General features: G+C 39.6%; 1 protein-coding gene and 1 non-coding gene across 2 annotated transcripts in view; both read right to left on the bottom strand.

Annotated features, from left to right (window-relative positions):
• The window catches only part of LOC122786346 (piezo-type mechanosensitive ion channel component 2), an 89,581-nt gene that overhangs the window by 5,650 nt on the left and 62,426 nt on the right, over nt 1-21,505 (bottom strand). The window contains exons 22-33 of the mRNA XM_044053001.1: nt 20,816-21,016; nt 19,820-20,024; nt 19,627-19,728; nt 19,098-19,263; nt 12,748-12,991; nt 12,004-12,121; nt 9,402-9,558; nt 9,103-9,192; nt 7,620-7,744; nt 5,904-5,972; nt 2,726-2,829; nt 419-517 (exon numbers count right to left, since the gene is read on the bottom strand). Coding sequence (XP_043908936.1) covers nt 419-517; nt 2,726-2,829; nt 5,904-5,972; nt 7,620-7,744; nt 9,103-9,192; nt 9,402-9,558; nt 12,004-12,121; nt 12,748-12,991; nt 19,098-19,263; nt 19,627-19,728; nt 19,820-20,024; nt 20,816-21,016 — 1,680 coding nt within the window. The remainder of the gene's footprint in view (nt 1-418; nt 518-2,725; nt 2,830-5,903; nt 5,973-7,619; nt 7,745-9,102; nt 9,193-9,401; nt 9,559-12,003; nt 12,122-12,747; nt 12,992-19,097; nt 19,264-19,626; nt 19,729-19,819; nt 20,025-20,815; nt 21,017-21,505) is intronic.
• On the bottom strand, nt 10,537-10,609 carry trnam-cau. Its single transcript has one exon. It is a non-coding gene; the product is annotated as a tRNA-Met (tRNA).

The raw sequence follows: 21,505 nt of genomic DNA, 5'->3' as shown, positions 1-21,505 counted from the left end.
AAAATCTTTCATTTCAGTACTTCACACTTTTGTGTCACCGAACGTTTACGTTGCCAAACAAAAAAAAGAGATCCTGACATGAACTTAAGTTACCAGCTGCACTATTTCCTTTCAACTTGGCTTTCAAAATAAGAGCCACTGACTTTGGCAGGTTTTTTTTTTTACTTCTCCTTATATAAACTTTTGTGATAACACCTAAAAATAATAATAAAAATAGCTTATGATCAGAATCCTGTAAAATGAAACACACTTTTTCAACGTTATTCAAAGTGTTAGTTATTAGTAGCAACAGGAAGTAAAATCGGGTAATGACACGAGTGAGTGTGACGTGACGTTAGCTGTTACAAGAGCAGCCAGACAATAGCTGAGTTGTGTTAGTGGTGCAGGTGAATGAATGAGGGAGTGAGTGAGTGAGTACCTTTCCTGCCTTCATTACATACTGCAGGATAGTTTTAGGCAGCTTTATGATTGACCTGGGCAAAGCCAGAACCGCGGACACAAACTTCCCAATTGCTCGCTACAGAGAAGCAACAAAGAGGGAGAGGGTTAGTGGTGAGGAAACACTTCATACGGTGAGAAACGTGACAGTGTTACAGTGTTAGAGTATTAAAGGAGACAACAGTGTTAGAGACAGTTGTTAACATGCAGGTGAATGTTTGTCATTGTTAGTACAAGAAGAAAATGACTGGAAACTATCATTTCTGTTCATTTAATGTTTACTTTTATATTTTAATATGTAAACACAATCAGACAGAACTTATTTTACTCAACTACCTACAGTCAGGCGTTCCTTTACTCACAGGTCCAGTGTGTGAGAGTTAGTGACACCTAATGGCGAGACAGGAGATAGCACTGGCCTTTGACAATGTTTAAGTTGTTGACAAATAAAATGAAATATGAATATAAATTCCATAAAACAAGAAAGGTAATTTACTTAAGAGTTAGTAGGATCAAAGATAGGTACATATTTCTAATATCAAATAAAATAAAATACATTTAAGTGGCTCTGTGTTGGTGTGGATGGTTCAGTCTGTTACTGAATGAGCTGAATGATGATGATGTGATCAGAGAGTTGCTAAATCATTAGCATCACAGTCAATACTTCACAATACATACACAAAGCTGTGTCATTAATACATTATTCAAGCACATCAGCAGAGCTGCAGCTCCCTATACCTCTGACCAATTATGCTTAGGGCCCCCAAAAGCTTAGCAGCGGCCCTGCACATCCGGTTGGTTAGAGCTTATAATACGATGATCTGAAGTTTCGATGTGCGTAACATTTGCATTTTAAAACAACAATAATGAGCTAGCTAATAACAATGTAGCCACATAACTTTCTGAAACGCACTGTGGATTATTAAAGGGCAGCGTCCAGCATGAAAAAACATTTACTAACGTAACATAGATTAACTACGTAATGAAAACTTACCCCATAAGAAGATAGGAGGTTAATAAGAGTTTCGGGGAGCTTTATTTTCATCACTGGTGCCATTTCGTCATCTCGGAAATAACTATTGTGTCTGTTCACCTCAAGATGTCCAGATGTAAATAATCCATCCGTTGGAAAAAACTAAACTTTTTTTCTTTATTTCCTGGGTTTGTGCTGGGCCCATTGCTAACATAAACTATTTGGGAGAGTTTATTGGCAGACCTTGAGCATAGGCATGATTATGGAAGTGTGTCATCGCTAAAAATAGAAATTTCTATTTTTGTAGCCTTAAAATAAGCTATTTACACGGTCTTTAAGACAAAGGCCTTGCTCCAGCATGTGTTTATTTTCTTTTAAGAACAAAACAAAACCTTTCTGGGTCACAAAGGCCACCGTAGTCCTCCTCCATTTATTGCAATATGTAGTCTTGCCATTAGATGTCCCTAACTCTTACACACTGGACCTTCAATCCTTCCACTATAAACCCGGATGAACTCATGACACTGTTAAAGGTAAAACTGGAGCATTCCAACATTATTGTTAAAGACCCTTTGTCAGATTAAAGGCGTCTTTGACTGGAACTTCTCGGAGTTCTCGGCCTCACCTGTGAAACAAGGAGGGTAACTCCCATTTTTTGACCACATTACACTGTCAATAAAAACCTCAAATGTTTCTTTGCAAGTGATGACCTTTGAAAATCAGTGTATGAGCAGCAACTTTTCACCATGACACTGAAGTCAGGATCCGGAGATTTTAAAAACGTGACCTTCTTCACTCTGGAGCTTGAGCGTCAGTGACCCGAGTGCAATGACATTAAAGGACTCTGTGTTTTAACAGGAAATTACACAAAGTTCTCTTGGTGAGACCATGAACTTAGAAAGTTCCCTCTCTCCATTTTCAGTTGCTGTAGAAAAGTCCAATCTAAACTTTCCACATGGTTCCATTTCAATAACTGCGGCCCGAGGAGAAAATATGATTCAATATTTCTTAAGGAGAAAAGGTTAAGATTAATCTTGTGATTCATTTACACAGTGACGCTGTTACTGTGAAGTTTTAACTGTATATTAAAGGTTATTCAATTGTCCAGCTCTGCCAAAAAAACTTTAAGTACATTTTACTCATAATAGTGTGAATGAAAATCCCCTTTTACCAAAATAAAAGTTTCAGTTAGTAATGTTACTACTACAGTAAATAAGATTGAATATAAAGTATAATAAATAAACACACATCGTTATGCTTGACCAGTACTCAGATGATTGAGACAGAATAATCATAACAATAACAAATATTAACCTGAAACGCTGACTTCCTGGGCGGCTCCTCGTCTTTTTTGTCCTCCTCCTCCTCTTCCTCCTCACTGTCAGTTTCAAACAAGTAATAGTCTCCACTTCTAACCACTGAGGGGCAGAGGGCAAAGCGCTGTTACATTCAGTCAAACTGCGGCTGAAGACTTTACCTGTTTGTTGTCTTGTTTTTACATTAAAGCTGTAGTGCGTAACTTTTATATTAAACACAAACAATATTGTCCGTCAGATTTTTACTCCACTACATTTCCTCTAACTCTCTTTGTTACTCGTTACTACCAAATAAAACCAGAAGAAGAAGAAGAGGAGTTAGTATTATGGTCTGTATTTACATAGAGCTTTTCTAGTCTTGATGAGCTGCTTCACACTACAGTTTTCACTCATTCACTCACTGCAACATGGGGTTTTCAGTGTCTTCGCTCAAGGACACATAAGACTAGAAGACTAGAACCCACAACCTCACCCTACCTTTAAAGGTGACATCGAATGCTTGTATCACACATATATGTTAGTTATGGAGGTCTACTTATATATATTAACTTGTTTTCATGGTTAAAAACCTCCTAATCGGTGCAAATGAGCCGATCAAAATATCTCCTCACTGACACTCTCGTCAGCCGCGCTGTTTCAGACCAAAACCACACCCCCAGAACGTGGACTGTGTTGTGATTGGCCAGCCAACGAGAGCTTTCCCACTGTCCTGTGATTGGCCAGGTACCTGGAAGTGACGTAATAGATAGGCCAGCTCTCAGATACACAGCTCCCCCTCTGGCAGGGTGGATGCTCTGCATCTCAGCAGCTACAACGAGAGTAGTTCTTCTTCTGCGGTTGAATGTACGCAACCGGATGTGCCCGGACTAGTGCCCGCACCAGGAGGCGCTACCGTGGTGAGAGGAGAGGTTTTCTGATGACGACATCAAATTAAGGAAGTGCCGATCCGCTTCGCAGAGCCCAGGAAAACAATATAACACTATTTTCTCACTCAGCAGTGGCTGAACCGTTTGTTCTGAAACTTTAGAGTTTCATTAACGAGGTAATGACGCAGATACACACACACAAACGCAGCGTTAATTGGAGCTTCCGTTCTATGTCGCCTTTAAGTCACCGTGGCACACTTCTTGAAATACTTTTACTTCTAAAACCTCTGAAAGTACATTTTATATCAGAAAATTACTCTTTGATACTTAAGTACATTAAATGTCATATACTTTAAGTACTTTTACTTTATAAAAAGTGACTTGACTTTCACTCAAGTATCACCTTTATGGTAACTTTATACAAGACATTTTGCAATTTCTTAAAAACCAACCCTAACCCTAACCCCAAAGAGTGGGAAAACTTCAAAACGCCACCCATGCATTTTTGTGATGACGGTGAAAAGATGCTACTTTGGAGCAAACGACGACATCACAGTCTCTAGCGCTGGAATTCTCTGTGTCTATCTTCACCACCATCATCATACTCTTGTATTTTTAGAGATAGCTTGACAGCGTTTCTACGGAGGTGAAGGAAAAAAAACAAGTGAAGATTTAACAGTGAAACTGATGGACATTTCCTTCTCGGAAAGTAGATTTTATTTTAAAAAGTCACCGCAAATCTGAAAAGCGATACTAAACATCACGGCAAGTTGGCAATACTGTTTGCTTTATGATACCTTTTACACTTTCTCTCCTCTGCTCTTGGTTCTTCCCGTCTTTGTTTCTGTGATTATATATATAACGTTCTTCTTCTTCTCTGTTTATGGTGTAGCAGTGTTGCAGCGCCACTTACAGGCCTGGCATGTGTACTACAGAATTTTAAATTTGTTAGTTCGTCATTTTCCTGAAGCGATGCCGTGGTTTTACGGGGAAACTTTTTCAGAAATGACAACAGAAAGAAATTATGTTTCGTTCAGTCGCTGCACACAGGAAGTCATTTGTTTTTGGATTGTGACATGAAATGAACACTTAATGTCCCCTGCACGCTTCCTGTGCTGCAGCTGTATACACACAAGCGCCCCCTCCCTCAGTCAGGTCTGATAGTTTTGCTTGACAAAGGCTAATTCAAGCAAAGTCAAAGTTACGCACTGCAGCTTTAACAGTGGCGGTTTTCCCTGTTGAAAGAAAGAAGATGCAGGAAAACACTATTTGACATTTTAAATGGCTCTACATAAACTAAAGATATACACAAACATGTTTTAAAAAACAACAACAACACAAGAGAGAAACGGAAAAGACACAGAAGAGACACACAAACACATTTATTATTATTAATAATAATAAAGAATATTAGTATGGCTGAGGTAAAAGTGTGTGCACAGTGGCCTTTAAACACGAGCAAGTGAGACTCCAGTGTCTACAGTGGTTAAGTATTAGAAACATTGGGAGAGACAAAGGCTGACTTATGTCCTTGAACAGAACCACAGTGGGCGGGAGGTGAAGGACTGGGGGGGACAGGGTTAGCGGGGGAGGGGGGTGCTGGGAAATGGAGATGAGACAATTTATGACAAAAAGTGATAAAAATGGAGAAATAATTTGAAAATGTCATGTGGGGGGAAACAGAGTCCGACGTGAGGCATGAGCTGAAACCAAACAGGCAACCAATGGTCACAATGTAGAATTGTTGTTTTTATAGATATTCATATATATTATTAGAAACACTGATTTTAGTTTTTTTTTTTTTATTACCTGTTTGGTGATCATGTCTGCAGGCAAAGAATGAACAAACACTCTCCGTCCTTTATTCCAGTACTGAGAATAAAGGCGAGTCGACTTCATGTCTTTGCGTGAAAACGTTTTTTTTTTTGTGATTCTCTACCGCTCTGTGGGCTCTTCAGGCTCAGACCGACGCCGACCACTCGCACCTTAAACCAACATCCAAGTACAAACTCTACAGCAGTTAGTGTTTTTCCCCTCTTTCCTCGTCACCGTGACTATTTAAGGAATCCCCCCCCGCACTGACGCTGACACCATCTTAAAGAACCACGTCTTTAAACTCAAGTGCACGTGGTGTGCAGCAGTCACGACGAGGCCTTAAATAGACACAGAAAAGGACTAAAAACTGTGTGTATGTTGGCGCCTTCAGAGCCCAGGGGCAGTATGGGAATCCTAAGCGTTCTGGTCAAGGACACAAGGGCCAATCAGAGTGGAGGAAGAGAAATAAAGAGGGTTTGGGGGGGGTCAACCTACTGGAAGCATGGTCAACCCACGGCCTCCACCACTGCTTTTTTTTGGTCTTGGCTTTCGTTCGCTGTGCTCCTAAAATTTCACAAATAAAGCAGTGCAACATTTCATATTAAGAAAATCAGTTTTTTCTTTCTGTGTTAAAAATAAAGTCAAGCCATATTTTGTTTTCTTTGCTCTATGAAGCTGCTCTTTTAGCTCGTAACTGTTTGCAACATCACATGACAACATGATCATTACATATTAAACACAACTCACCGTACTTTTCATGAGTTCTACTAAACATATCAGTCACTTTAAAGGTCCAGTGTAAAAGAGTGAGGATGGCTTACAGGCAGAAAAGTGAATATTTGACTAATAAGTTTGTTTGTATGAGTGTATGAGCTTATTTAGATAGTTACTAAGTCATTTACTTACTTACTTTAATTTAATTTAATTTAATGGGCATTAAACAAAGAACAATAAAAAAGGAGAAAATTGTGTCATTCCAAATTGCAATTTCACTTTCACAAAAAATAATTTTCATCATCGATTAATCTGTTGTTTATTATCTTTGTTTGGTCCATAAAAATGCTGAAAAACCTGGAATGATGATGTTTGTCCAGAAATAATTATTACTATTGTTCACTTTTAATGATTTCTTTGCGATATGAAAATATTCACATTTAAGAAGCAGAAAAATCTAGAAAACTTGTTTTGATTCTTAAAACCCCCCAAAAAAACACTCAAACCGATGATGAAAATAGTCGATTAATTAAGTAATCAATTGATTGTTTCAGCCCAAATATTTATTTATGTATGTGTGTGTATATATACACACACATACACATTTATTTGTATACATATACACAACTATATATGGTTTTCATATAAGCAAGTATATTTCTATCATTTGTCTAATAATTATATATATGTACATATGAACCTTATACACGTGTATAGGTGTGTGTGTATATACTGTATGTATACACCTATATACACGTAAATATGTACTCGCATATGTATACGTATCGTATACATGTATGTATATATACATATACACATATACATATGCACATATATATGTATACATATCGATATACTTACACACATGTATATAGGTATATACATATACACACATGTATACCTATATACATGTGTATATATGCATGTACATGTGTATATATGTATTTATGTATACATAAATACATACACATTAGTTTTTCTAATAATGATATATATACACACATATACATATGTACATATATGTATATATGATTATTAGAAAAAATGATAGAAATATAATAGCTTATATGAAAACCAAACAACAGCAATATACAGTAAGATAGTTTTAAAACAATAGACACTCAAAAAAAGATCACTGTATTATTTTATATGTAAATTATTAATTTTAAAAGTATTTAAAGAAGCTGGGAAATTAGATATACATATATGTATATATCTATATATCTATATATATACACACATATATACACACACATATATATATACATATATATAAAAGCGCACAGGGATAAATCGGGATAAAATCCCTATGTTTATGAACTTAGGAAAAGGTTTCACCGCAGTTCACTGTAAATCACTGACGTACTGAAGTCACTTATTTCTCACTGATCTACAGTCTCACCACTAGGTGTTGCTAACCCTCACACACTGGACCTTTAAATCCTAACATAAAACTGTTTTAAAACTGTGAGACACCCCGGGAGGCGGCCGTCATACCGTCGTCGTCGTCGTCGTCCTGGGGCTGCACGAGTGTCTGTCCCTCTCCGGACTCCTGCGCGATGCTAAGCATCTTCTCCTTGCCCCGCTTAAACTTTTGCTGCCGCACTTTAATGCGCTCCATCCTGATTAGATCAGAGAGACGTTGAAGAGAGAGACACCGGAGTATCGACACAGAGCTGCAGCTGCAGCAGCAGCAGCAGCAGCATCACCGACGGGCCTGACAGACTGACCATGAACGTCTCCAGGCGTCATATAGAAATTAGCGATTGTTATGTAACAGTAGAGTGCTCATTAGAGTGAGTAAGTGGATATTATCAGAGCTCATGGGTGACTCCTGAGGTACCTATAAGTGGTGGAAATACATTGACTTAATGTAGTATGATATACTCTGAGAGCTGGCTTCCAGGAAATGATAAAGACGTTTAATACAAACCCTTTCAAATGGCTTTCTGACTCATGTTTCCTTATATATTTAAACCTAATGACACTCATCAAAGATATACTCTGAGCAACTAAAACAGACCAAGAGATCACACTGAAAAGACCAAAAACCAACAATGGAGCGGTTCCAGTGTTACTTGTGTACATTCAGCATCGTCAAAAAACAAACCGCGCACTTTCTCAAACACTCGTTAGAGCTCCACATGTCTCAGATAGATCTCAGATAGATAAAACAAAGCTTTTCTACCTCAGTAAAAATTATAACAATATAGGTTTTTAACATTGCTACATCAAAGTATTTTTTGTATTCTACTGGGAATAGAAATCGTACAAACTGTGTTTTAAACAAACTAGAAATAGGTTCATTTCAAGCTTCTGTCCACAAGACCATTATCTGGATATGCACTAAATTTAACCTGCAATGTACATAATCGCTCATTTTGTCATCAGTATCTTAGATCTTGAGAAATTTCACTAAAATGTCAATAAAAGTGTCTCAAAAATACTTTTTGAGAAATTTCAGGTGACAGTGACATTGAGATGTCCAGCATGCAAACTCCTGGTTGAGCACCATTTCCAAAGCAATAATGTATGAATCTGATAAACCAAAAACAAACAATGACTTTAGTAACATATTATTACTGAAATATAGTAAGGAGTGGTGGCTGATGGAGAGGGAAAAGTACGCTTAAAAAACATATTGAAACAGTGCAGATACATGTGGGCTCACTATTTGGCAAGCAACAAATCACTGTTACATTGAATCCAATGTGTTATAGCATATTAGTAAGTGTAATGATAAATCCAAAACATAAAGTGGTTATTTTCTTCTAAAATCCAGACCATTATCTGGATATGCACAAAATTTAATCTGTGCATTATATCGTGAGACATTTCACTCAAATGTCAATAAAATGTGTCTCAGGAAGTTAAAAGACCTTGTTTCCAAAGCCTTACCTGGATCTTCCTCAACACCAAAAATTAAAAACACTTAAAGAAAAAAACACGGAGGAGCGGGTTAAATAGTTTGGATTCTCACTGTCTTTTCAGCTGCTCCACAGATTTACGCTCCTCCTCCAGTCTTGCTCTCACCGCCTTCACGATCGTGGCCTGGAAAAGCTCAGCTCCTCTGAAACACACAAACAAACACCAGCAACAAATCAAGACAACTGAATTTCAACAAATGACATAATGCAGAATGTATTAAAATCATCTTTGGACTGAATAACACATTGAATATTGTGGTTTTTCCTGCTGTCAAAGCCCAGGTTTCCCAGTCAAAGGTGGAAAAATTAAAATCCTCTGTGGTTCGGTGTCAAACCTCGCTGCTTGTGTTACCTGGACGCTAGGATCTGCGATGCTCTGATGTCGGCTACCACATGCAGGAAGTAGTAGCTCATGAAGACTCGTCTCTGCAGCAGTAGGAAGGCGAAGCAGATGCTGTCCCAGATGATGCCGGCCTCGTCGCTGGGCAGGTCGCAGCGCTGATCGACAGCTGTTAAACACGCAGAGTTACAGTTTAGTGTCAAACTAATAAAGTCTCAAGGAACCACCAATTTAGTTGTTTTTAGATCGGTTCAAATTTCATCACACTAGTTCTGTCCTCTCCACTTCCTGTCCAGTTCAGGGTTCATTTTTAAGATTTTCCCTTCCTACTGCACTGCTCCTTTCCATCTTATTCTGTTACAACATATATTTCTATATTTTATTTTGTCGTTTGCTTGTTTTTGTTGTGCCTGTGCAGCACTTTGGTCAACTAAGGTAGTTAGGTGTGTGTATAGTAATACACATAGTAAGTGTAATGATAAATCCTAAACATAAAGTGGTTATTTTCTTCTAAAATCCAGATCTAGATATGCACTAAATTTATTCTGTGCATTATCATCATTTTACATAGGCATAAGGGTGTGTGTATAGCTCAACCAAGTCTTGAATAATAAAAAAAAATATATATATGTATATATATATGTATACATATATATGGAATTAGATTTGTGTCAATATGATCAAACAACACTTTTTAAGAAGCAAACAATTTACTTTGATTAAATCAGTATTTTGTTTGTAATTTATGTATTTTGAGTTTTGTGGTTCATTTTTGTTTTGATCAATTCATGAAGACAAGACAAGGCTATTAAATATGTGTTGTTTGATAATATTCACACAAATCTACTTACATAGGTTTTCATGTAAGTAGATTTGTGTGGATATTATCAAACAACACCTTTGTCACAGCAGATATTCAGGGTTACACTCCAGTTTTAAGGGTCATAATATTGTTGTAATCTCTGCAGTTAAACATTCTTTTCACACAACAGTGGTGAACACACACACAAACAAAGGTGCAGTAAAAACGGGCGGCAGCACCACGCAAGGTTGGATACCTTGATAAAGGACACACTGGCCCCGGGATTTGAAAAGGCCGCCCCGTGGCTACAAGCACAAATTCCTTCCACTTCACTATCAAAACAATTGCCCCGTGTGAGGCTCGAACTCACGACCTTCAGATTATGAGACTGACGCGCTGCCTACTGCGCCAACGAGGCCTGAGAGGGAGTGTTAGTGAAGGCCGAAGATACTTCTGTCTCATTTTCTGTGACAGTTTCCATTTGCAAAACTAAAAACTGACTTTAGCAACATATTACTACAAATATAGTAATGAGAGGTGGCGGAGAGAGAAAAGTATGATTAATAACTTACTGGAACAGTGCAGATACATGTGGGCTCACTATTTGGCAGGCAACAAATCACTGTTATATCATTATTATTGTTATTATTATCAATATTATTATTATTACTATATTATTATTATTACTATTATAATATAATAGTAATATAATATATAATATAATATAATATACTATTATAATAATAATAACAATAATAATAACATTAATAATAATAATAAAATAAGTGAATGTTAGTAATAATAATAATGATAATAATAATGATGCATGCAGCGTTGTGCCCACCCGCAGGCCCTGTAAGCCCTAGACTCTGTGTTCTGGCTGGGTCACTTATCACCCACGTGAAGTTTAGTGCAGATTGGTCAATGTACGGCAATATTGTGGGTCACTTCCTGTCTGTGAAAACCTACTTCCTGTGTGCAGGCCATGACTTGCAGACATGTTCAAGACAGGCCCTTGGTCTCACATATCAAGTTTCGAGCCAATCGGTCGATATATGGGCGAGTTACAGGGCACTTCCTGTTTAGAGGCGAAGCGGCGGAATTCAAAATGGCCGACATGGCATTTGGGTCAAGTTCAAATTCATAGATGTGCTCAGGGGCGGCGTCTTGTGTCATGTAGGAAGTTTTGTGCCGATAGGCCAATGTATGGCGAAGTTGTAGCACACTTCCTGTTTCAATATTTCGGCCCGCTCTATAGGCATATGACCAGAGGGGTCACTACTGCGCCATTTTGCATTGCTTTTTTGCATTCCATTATTTTATCTATATTTATTTATTTATTAATGTAATCTATTTTATAAAATGTTTCACCAGTTCTGATTTGTGTGGCAATTTTTGTCTGTTTTCACACATGTTTAGGGGGTCAAATTAGAGATTGTTGCGGCAAAAGGAAAATAATAATAATTCCTACAATTACAATAGGTCCTCACACCACTGTGTGAGTGCACGGGCCCTAATAATAATGATTTGTAAAAGTGTAATGATAAATCCTAAACATAAAGTGGTCATTTTTTCTTTCAAAAAGAAAAAAGAAAAAGGGCGTGTTTTTTTTATAGAAATAATCTTAAAACACAAACAATCTGCTGCTACAAATCACGTAGACATGCTGTGGTATGACAACAATGTGATGATTTATGCTGCTTGTAATCCCGCAGGATCCAATCTCGCGCCGTACCAAAGCACTTGCAAATAAAATAATAAATAATATTGTTCACATTGTACAAAGATGTCAGAGACGGTTGCATGACTTACGCATTTTTTCCTGGTTGATTTCGATGTTATATTCTTTAATGGTGCAGGCCAAACTCAACAGCTGGATCAACCAGCACTGCTTCTCGATGAGGATGCTGATGTAGCCACAGGCCAGGATCTACAGAGAGAAAGCAAGAGGGTAAAAACACTGTATAATAGAATATTTAATAGTGTATGGAACACAAAAATATAATAAAGTATACTGTGGTTCCTGACTTTCTTCCTCAATCATGAAGACAGGAAGTCAAGAGGGTCGCAAGGTGCACACGCGAGGCCACACGTGAACCCGATAAGGCCCTGTACGTGCACATGAATCACCGTCACAGGTGCTGTTACTCTGAGTCCTTAAAAACGCCTAAGAGGTAAATATGTTCAAAAAGTCGGAGATTAACATTTAGTTTTAAACCTCTTATGAACCATCATATGGAAGCACCCAAAAAAAGGATGTAAAATGTAGCCTTGATAATAAAGTAAGTCATAATTATAAGATAAAATCGGAATAATGAGATAAAAAGTTGAAATTATGAGATAAAAAGTTGAAATTATGAGATAAAAAGTTGAAATTATGGAATAAAAAGTCAAAAAAAGTCCTAATTATGAGATAAAAAGTCCTAATTATGAGATAAAAAGTCAGAATTAAAGGCACAAAGCCCTACCGAGGTGCATGTGCCTCGTGTTGTCTCACACAGCATTGACTACAACATTAATTGTATTGGGATTCATCAGAGATGGAGACAAACTCACGGACAAAATGTTCTTCATGGTGATCACAAAGATGTTGTAGGCGATCAGAAAGTCCCAGTAGTGCAGAATCTTTTTGATTGGCTTCAGCAACAGTTCGCCGCCAAAGAGCAGGAAGTAGAAGCAGGCGACGAGGTAGCCCATGCAGAAGACGCTGATCCGGGTGGTTCCCGTGATGAAAATGATGGTGAGGACAAACCAGAACAGGTAACTGAACATGATGACCTTCAGCATATCCAGGTAGGACCTACAAGACAGAGGAAATAATAAATATCCAGTTCATTTTTATGCATATTTGCAAAACAGGAAGCTACTAAAACACTTGGTGCTCTCTCTCTCATGATCATTACCAGCAGATGAAGACAAAGAATTTGGTTAAAAGCACCAACAAAAGCATTGATTTAAGTGACTTAATTATGTAAAGTGAATGCAAAAGTTACTCAAATCTAAAAGAAAGTTCTACACTAAAGGGCCACTTTATTAGGTACACCTCTTCAACTGCACGTGAACCCAAATATAATCGATATAATCAGTCAATCACATGGCAGCAACTGCATGTATTTAGAAAGAAAGGTGTAAGTTTAAGTAAGTTTTAACGAAACATGGATGTGGGGTCTGAGTATTTCAGAACCTGCTGATCTATTGAAATGTATGACTTTTAAAAATTAGGGCAGCTGATGATCAAAATACTAAGCAGATTTTCTTTTTTTCCTCCATCTGACGAAATATAACTCATTTGATAACAAATGATAAAAAAAAGCTGCTTAACTTTAATAGAAATAATGTATAAACTATATATTAAATACATAAAATGGCAAACAAACTTTAGGATGGAATCATAAAATTTAGTGACTTGGAAACATTTATCAAGTTTCCAAGACCAAAAAAATGTAAATATGTAAATGTAAATATTTGCCAATTTATCCAGAGTAATCCTGCTTAATTACCTCTAGTGAACAGTTAGTATATTTTTGCGTAATGCAACTTGTTCTATAACTGTCCAGATTTCTGCTGACTGATCTTTTCAGCTCAATACTCCCTTCTGGAAAGGGTAACCAGAACAAGTACGGCGGGCACAACTCTGACTGTCTTTCTGAAGGTTTATTCCACATCACCAGGTGCTTCTGCTCTTGTTTAGTGAGCTCTGGCTCCAATGAGCTGTGGCTTCTCTTCAGTTCCTTTGTCTGAGCCTCCAAACCTGTCTGGTTTGGAGTTAACAGTGGTGTGGTTAGCAGGAGTTGGTAGCCAAGTCCTCCAGTGCTAAGCTCAGTCTTTCTTCTGGTGCCTTGAGATCTTGATGCAGAGTAGAATCTTCTGACTCTTTCTGGTAGAAGTCAGACTGAAGCTCAGTGAGATTCTCCTGACTTTGCACCAAGGTCTCCTGCAGCTCTGCAGTTTGGGTCTTTTCAGAGATCTGCTCCCTGCTGCGCTCAGGCATCTCGGCCCTCAGTTTACTCTGCTCCTCTACCTTATTGACATTGACTTCTGTTACTTCCTGTAACTCTGTCACTTGACCCTTCAGTTTCTTCTGCTCCACTTCAAAGGACTCTGTGGGACCTGCTTGCGCCTGGATGCTCTCCCAATCAGCCTTCCTGTTCCCGGAGAACGTAGGCAAGCTTATCGGTGTCATCTTTGCTTTGGGTTGAGCCCACTGAGAGCTGTCTCTTCCCCCCGTGAATGTACCGAAGTTGCTCGTGGGCACAGTGCTCCTTCGTCCCATGCTGAAGTGGACGGGAGTAGTGTGAAGTCCTGGCATACTCGTGAGGGTTGGAGGTCGAGCAAAACTGACATTAGGTCTACGGTTAGGTTGTTGAGGCTGCGGAGGAGGGCTGGTAACACATCCAGTACAGGCGGAGAAACAATAGCTGAGTGGGTGTGAACAGGTGGGATGGTACTAACACGGGTCACTGGTCGGATATGCCCATTTCCCCGTTCGTTATCCCGGTGGCATGCCCACTTATCCATCAGTGCCTCCTTTTCATCTTCTAATGCCAAAAGGAGTGTCAATTTCTCCTTTCCGTATGGCCAATAGCCTTTCCAAGCATATACAACCTCTCTGAGTCTATTAAGTTTTCGATCCAGTTGTCTTCTTGTGGCCTCTTTCTGACTCCACAGCAGTATATTTCCTCTCCGGAGTGCCTCAACCTGATCAAAAGCCGAATTGAATTGTGTCACGAGGGCGTCTATATCCGACTTAGCATCCTTGAACCACAGTATTTCCATAGTCTCTTGGTGCCTTTTTACAATGGCGTCCCTGTTTGCCGGGGCATTGCTCAGTTCACAGTTGTCATCCGTTGGGTCTATCTGTCCCAGTTCCTCAATATATTCATTGCAGGCATCGATGAAAGCACCATAATCACTCTTCAATCCTGCCAACTCTTCCGACAATATTAAGGCGTAATATTAAGGCGGTTCATACGCGTTGTCAGGTTCCGCTGCGTATTTGACCGTCTCCACTGTAGACTTTCCAGATCTGGCTTGTCGTCTGCCATTTTTCTTCTTTGAACTCCTGACTCACTCCAGAATTGGAATTGTTCAAAGGATTTGACTCTGGTTAGTTGCCACTGACTCGTTCTAAGGATACAGTTCTTTGCAAACGACATGAATGTCAACGCCCCAAGCTGTCGACGTCACAATGTCATGGTCTGTGAGGCTCTTCGACCAGAAGAGCTCTGTATTCCTTGTGCAATCTTCACAGCCTTACTCACGGCTGCAGCACTTCTTTTAATCCTCCAACGGCTCCATTAGCTATTTGCTCCGGCTCCTCCGTTTTAGTGATTCCTTTAATCCTTCAACGGCCTCGTTAGCTCTTCGCTCCGGCTCCTCCGTTTAGGGATTCACGACTGATTCACTTCACCAGCGTCCCCGGCTCGCCAGTCCTGGTATTTCACGATTGCCGTCCTCCGCTCGGCAGTCCGTACTTTCAGATACGGTGCCGACAATGGTTTTACAACTGTCCAGATTTCTGCTGACTGATCCTTTCAGCCCAATACTCCCTTCTGGAAAGGGTAACCAGAACAAGTACGGCGGGCACAACTCGACTGTCTTTCTGAAGGTTTATTCCACATTCACAGTTAAATAGCAGTTAGTTAGTAGTTAGACAGTCAGTAGTTAGTTAGTTAGAAGTTAGGTTGTAAAACAGACAAGTCGTACAGGTTCTGATGATAGATAGATTTACAAAGGCGCATACAAAGGCCAATATATAACAAAACATGGCTTTGATAATGCACCTTAAAGGCACTTTAAAGGCAATGGTGCTTTGATACCAATAACAACAATGAGCAGATAAATAGAATGAAAGATAAATAGCTTTGCCTGCTAGCTGGGAGATGCTGACGTTGTTGAGCTAACGTGAGGAAAACATGTTTACCACATAGTAAAAAAAAATCAAAACAAGAGTCAAAACAACATTTCAGTTCATTTGTTGTTGTATATAATCAGACCATAAATCACGCTTAGTGTTTCACTTAGTGTCAGGGCGCCGGTAAGAGTCGAATCAATGAATGGGAACCAGAGCTGAAACCTGACTCCTGTCAGCACATGTGCTCTACTACATGTCCTCCATATGTGTGTGTGTTCCCTCTGAGAGACCTTTCCTGTCATAAACACTGATCGTGTCAGGACCAGTCATCCTCATGGAGAGCTAAACCTTGTCCTAATGAGGCAGAACCTCATATCTGAGGAACTGGTTAAAGTTTGGACCCAAATTGTGGTTATGTTTAAGGTTCGGGTTGGTTGTGGATATAAATAATGAGGACATTTTGACTGAAAAACTTACAACTTCACAGGGGTTTCTGAAGGTTAAGACCTAGGAATAGAATTGGGGCGAGGTTAAGGGATAAGATTAGTGATGGTTAAGGTTCAGGTTAAAGGCTAGGCAATGCATTATGTCTATGAGTGGGACCAGTAGTCAGGATCAGTAGTCCTCATGGAGACCCAATTGTGGTTAGTTTAAGGTTGGTTATAGTTAAGGTTATGGATAACTCATTGGTTAGGCTGTCCAAATAAATGGTGTAATTCGTGGGGACAAAAACAAAAAGCATATTAAAGCCTGGTAGTCAGGACATTTTGGTACTTACAACTTTACGGGGTTTCTGAAGGTTAAGACCTGGATTAAGATTTACGGATAGAATTGGGGCGAGGTTAAGGGATAAGATTAGGCATTTAGACCTGACCATGTCAGGACCAGTAGTCCTCATGGAGACCTAAATCTTTGTCCTAATGAGGCAGAACTTCATGTCTGAGGAACTGGTTAAAGGAATACTTTACCGATTAGCATTTAGCTTTGTATTACAAGAAAAACTTAAAAAATTGTGCTTCCCGACCTCAGTTTCCCCTGTGTCGAGAAATATCTTCATTCTTTTTTTTGTTACGTGCCCACCAGTGACACTCGGTCCGAGCCTTGAAACTGCAATGCTAATTCCGCACTGGTGGGCGCGTAACAAAGAAAAGAAACTGTGGATGGGAAACACAATTTTTCAAAAATACTCCCCCTATTCTAGAAATACAAAGCTAAATGCTAATCAGTGAAGTATTCCTTTAAGTCTAAGGGCTAAGGTCGGTCACTAACCGGTCATGGTTAAGGTTAAGAATAACACTTTGTCGGCACGCTGTCTGAATGAATGGAAATCAATTAAAAACATGAATCCCGAGCATTAATGCGATGTTTCCTCCTGAAACATAGGAAACAAAGTTCCCTAATCTGATGGACTTGAGGGAAAACATGGAACCACAACAACAGCTGCACGGTTTAGGGAAGTGCGGCGCTGATGAAGTGGGTTTGGATCACGCGATGCGTTGATGGGCCGGAATCGCTGAGTGTGTGTCCTTCTTCATCACTGGGGAGAAATACCTTTTCCATACATAAAAGCTATTTATTGGGTTAGAGTACAGGGCGAAAGCGCCTGAGTCGCGGAGTGACGGACAGAGTGTTTTTGTGGATTATGGATTTCTCCCCCCTCCCCGTATCCGTAATTCGATCCTGGAGGGAAACGATGGAATAAGTGCAGCGCTGCTGCGGCGCGGACAGACGGACTGCGCCGCTCTCCCTTTTCTCTGCGAGGGCTTGTTGATGGACACAGAGTGCGTTAATAAAAGACTTGTCCACTTTGCGCATCAAAACAGTGGAATGTGAAGAGCACATAATCAATGACTGTGGACAGGTCAGGATGCTCTCGCCGCCTCTCAAACTCCCCCCCAGAACCCTCTGTTCACTCATTGTTAATGTGCAAAGTCAGTATCAAACATGGGACCACAGCCAGAATTCTGAATTATGTATACGGGTGCGTATCCAGTTACATCTCTCGCTAAGCTACTGACATGAGCGACTGCATCTGTCGATTTTTTTTTTCATACCTTTATTTACCTAGGATAAGAGATTTGCTGAGCTTGTATGTTCTTATTCAGCACCACCGCACTTAAGTCTTCTACAGTTACACAGTTAGCAGCCAAGTACAACAGCAGCCAAGTAATGAAGCGGCCTCCGAGCTGCGGCTAAAACACATGTGGACGTATAAGAAAGTTTGGATTTAAATATCCTGCATGCGTGTGCGTTTTTCATTATTAGTGTTGTAATGTAATGAAGTACAAATACTTTGTTACCGTACTTAAGTAGAGTTTTCACATATCTGTACTTTACTTCGTTATTTATATTTCTAACAACATTTACTTTTACTCCACTACATTTCCTAAATAAAACCTGTACTTTTACTCAGATACATTTCCCTTAACCGTCTTCGTTACTCGTGACAACAAAATAAAAATTGAGTTGGTGACGTAATGCTGTCGCTAGTTGTTAGCGGCACCAGCTGTTAGCTGCAGATTTCAGCTCCAAGTGGACTTAAAACACACCAGCGGCTCGTTGTTTACCGTGTCTGTTACTTTTGCTGAAGTATCGCTTTCAAGTACTCTATACAAGACTGTGAACCACACTTCCAGAGAGTCTTGTCTGGAAGTGTGGTTCTACTCCCAACGTTTCCTGATTTTTCAGCTTCTTAAATGTGAATATTTTCTGGTTTCTCTGCTCAGTTTAACAAATAAATCAAGAAATCAACATTTTATGGACCAAACAAGTACCAATGGTCAAAGACTCCATGGTCACTCACAGTTCTGGTGTAAATATGGTGGTCTAGTAATCGCAGTCCCTTTAAATTACATATGGGCTTGTTTTCTATTGCTGGAATAAACGCCACGCTCTCAAAAGTTCCAGACTTCTACTTATTCCACTCATTCCCATGTTCACTCACACAACATTGGACTAGAGCGTTTTGAGTAAAACAAAGAGTAAAATAGGGTGAATTTACAGTAAATGCTGTTTAAACAGCTTTATTGAAAGTGATGCTAACTCGTCTCACCGGCAGTGGATGAAGTCTGGCACCGGGTTGTGGACACTGAAGGAGGCCGCGTCCAAGTCCCTGCAGATCTCCACGTTGTCTCCGGCCATGATTCGGACGGCCGCTTTGTTCTCATCGTCAAACACCTGCCTCTGAAGAGAGGCGCACAGCAGCAACATGAAGTCGTCTGGAGAGAGCGACGCACAGAGCAGAGAAGTCAGTATAATGTTCTGCTCATCCTAAGGCAGCGCTATGTTCAGGAGACAACAGTAGCATACGCACTCTACATTTCTGTACTTGAGTTTTCCCATTAAGTGCTACAGTTTTGTGGTGGTATTTCTTCAGCTTCAAGGATCTAACATGTCCTTCACTCACAGCTGTGGCAACCATTTACTCACTCACTCATTGTCGACTGCTTTATTGTCCACATTAGAGTCACGGGGAGGCTGACTTCATTGAACCTCTGCATGTTTTTGTACCCAGAGAAAACCCACTCTGGCTACTCTTACTCCTCCTACAAATGAATCTGCTGTTTGACTAGAACACCTACAGATGAGGAAGGACGGACTGGGCCTGGTGTGGAAGTCTGGAAGATAAAGCCACTTGACCACGTTAGAGTCTGTGAAAGAGCTGGGGAACCTCCAGGGATAGTCTGGAAAAATGAAAACAGGCACAAATAACACTTCAAGTTTGTTTTACTTTATCAAAGCATTATGAAAAGGGACAAGACGAAGAGCACCGACCTTTACAGGCTGCCGGCGGGATCCCGATACAGACAAAGTACTGGAAGGTGAGCATGCAGGCCAGGAAGCAGCAGTACTTGGGCCAGATCTCTGCGATGGCTTTCCTCCGCCGTCTGTACATGACGGCTATCAGCGCGACTGCATGAAGCATGGCGTAGAAGTCCATGCGCTGCCCGATTACGTTGACCCCCAACAGCAGGCACGTCTGAGTGAGAAACACATGAGTCAACATTGCATATCATCGAGCAGATAGATAAACGTGTTTTTATAATAAAGTTTTTACATTGCTTGCCCTTTTCCAGACTGTTTAAAAAAACAGACCTTGACTAGTTTAATTCTTGCTTCCCTACTTTCACCTGTTTTGTGTTTCTTAGCTAGTTTATTTTAATAAAAGCACAAATGAATAATGAATGCAGAATTCCCAGTAAATTATGTTTTACAGACAAAGAAACTTTTCATAAACATGAAATGCAGGTTTGAAATAATACGTTTGAAAACACTCCTGCACATTTATGTGACCAAAGTTTTTTTTTTATGTATTTTTAAAATGCTTTTGTGCAGAATTCTACTAAAGTCTACTAAAGTCTACTAAAGTCTTTTTTTCCAGACTTTCAAGAGATTTTAAGAAATATTTATAAGGAATAGAACAAAGCCATGAAGTTTATATAGTAGGTGTAATCGAGATCTGTTAAACCCAGCACTCAATGAAATCTGAAAAAAAATTGAGCCACATTTTGACCCCTTACACATGGACCTGGATTTCGGTCTGGTCCAGGTTCTTTACTTTTCCCTTTTCATTTTGTCCATCCATTCATTAAGTAAGGCATAAATGCCCTTGAAATATTCTACAAAATTCTCTTCAGACATTTTTTAAGATTCCACATCCACTCTCAACCTTTCACCACCAAATTCTAACCAGAAGAGACGGATGGAAAAATCTGAAAACTCATTTTCCAAATAGATGTTTTTAGTTTCATTTTTTTCCCCCGTCCGCACCTCAAGTCCAAACTTGTAGAAAAAGTAATTGATGAAATATTTGATGAAGCTGATGATGCCGATGTCCAGGTGCTGCCGCGTGATGTCGTGGAAGATGATGCGAGCGGCCGGCGGCGACAGCTTGTTCCTCAGTCTGAAATATTCCTGGTGGCGGTAGATGGTCACCTCGAAGGCCAGGATGGCCAACATCAAGAGGTTATTCTGCATGCGCAGTGAAATAAAGCACATTTCAACTGTGTTTAGTGGAATATGTGAGTTGAAGAACATTCTTCAAGGTTCAGGGTTTTTCTTGTTTTTTGACTCATTTCCCTGGGATTTTGAAAAACCCACCACAAACTTTCACCAAAAGAAGTAAATGGGGTGGAGTGGCTCAGTGGTTAAGACCCTACCTTGTGTACCAAAGACATCATGGTCGCAAGTTCGATTCCACCCCTGGCTAATTGTACTTGATTCCATTGTAAGTCGCTTTGGATAAAAGCGTCTGCTAAATGACATGTAATGTAAATACTCTCGACTAGGGACTTTTCAGATTACCAGGAACTCTAGAGGGTGTGTTTTTTAATTTTTAATTTTCTACGCACTTCATTTTCAAAATTCCTCCGCTCCACTCTGATCACATACCCTTGTTTATACAGTAAAACAGTATTTCTGATTGTACCACCAGAGGAAGCTCGCGTACCACTTGTGGTA

This window comes from Solea senegalensis, linkage group LG1 (genome assembly GCF_019176455.1).
Source record: "Solea senegalensis isolate Sse05_10M linkage group LG1, IFAPA_SoseM_1, whole genome shotgun sequence".
NCBI classification, from domain to species: Eukaryota; Metazoa; Chordata; class Actinopteri; order Pleuronectiformes; family Soleidae; genus Solea; species Solea senegalensis.
Note: the sequence above shows the minus strand (reverse complement) of the source record. Positions and strands in the feature narration are given on the sequence as shown.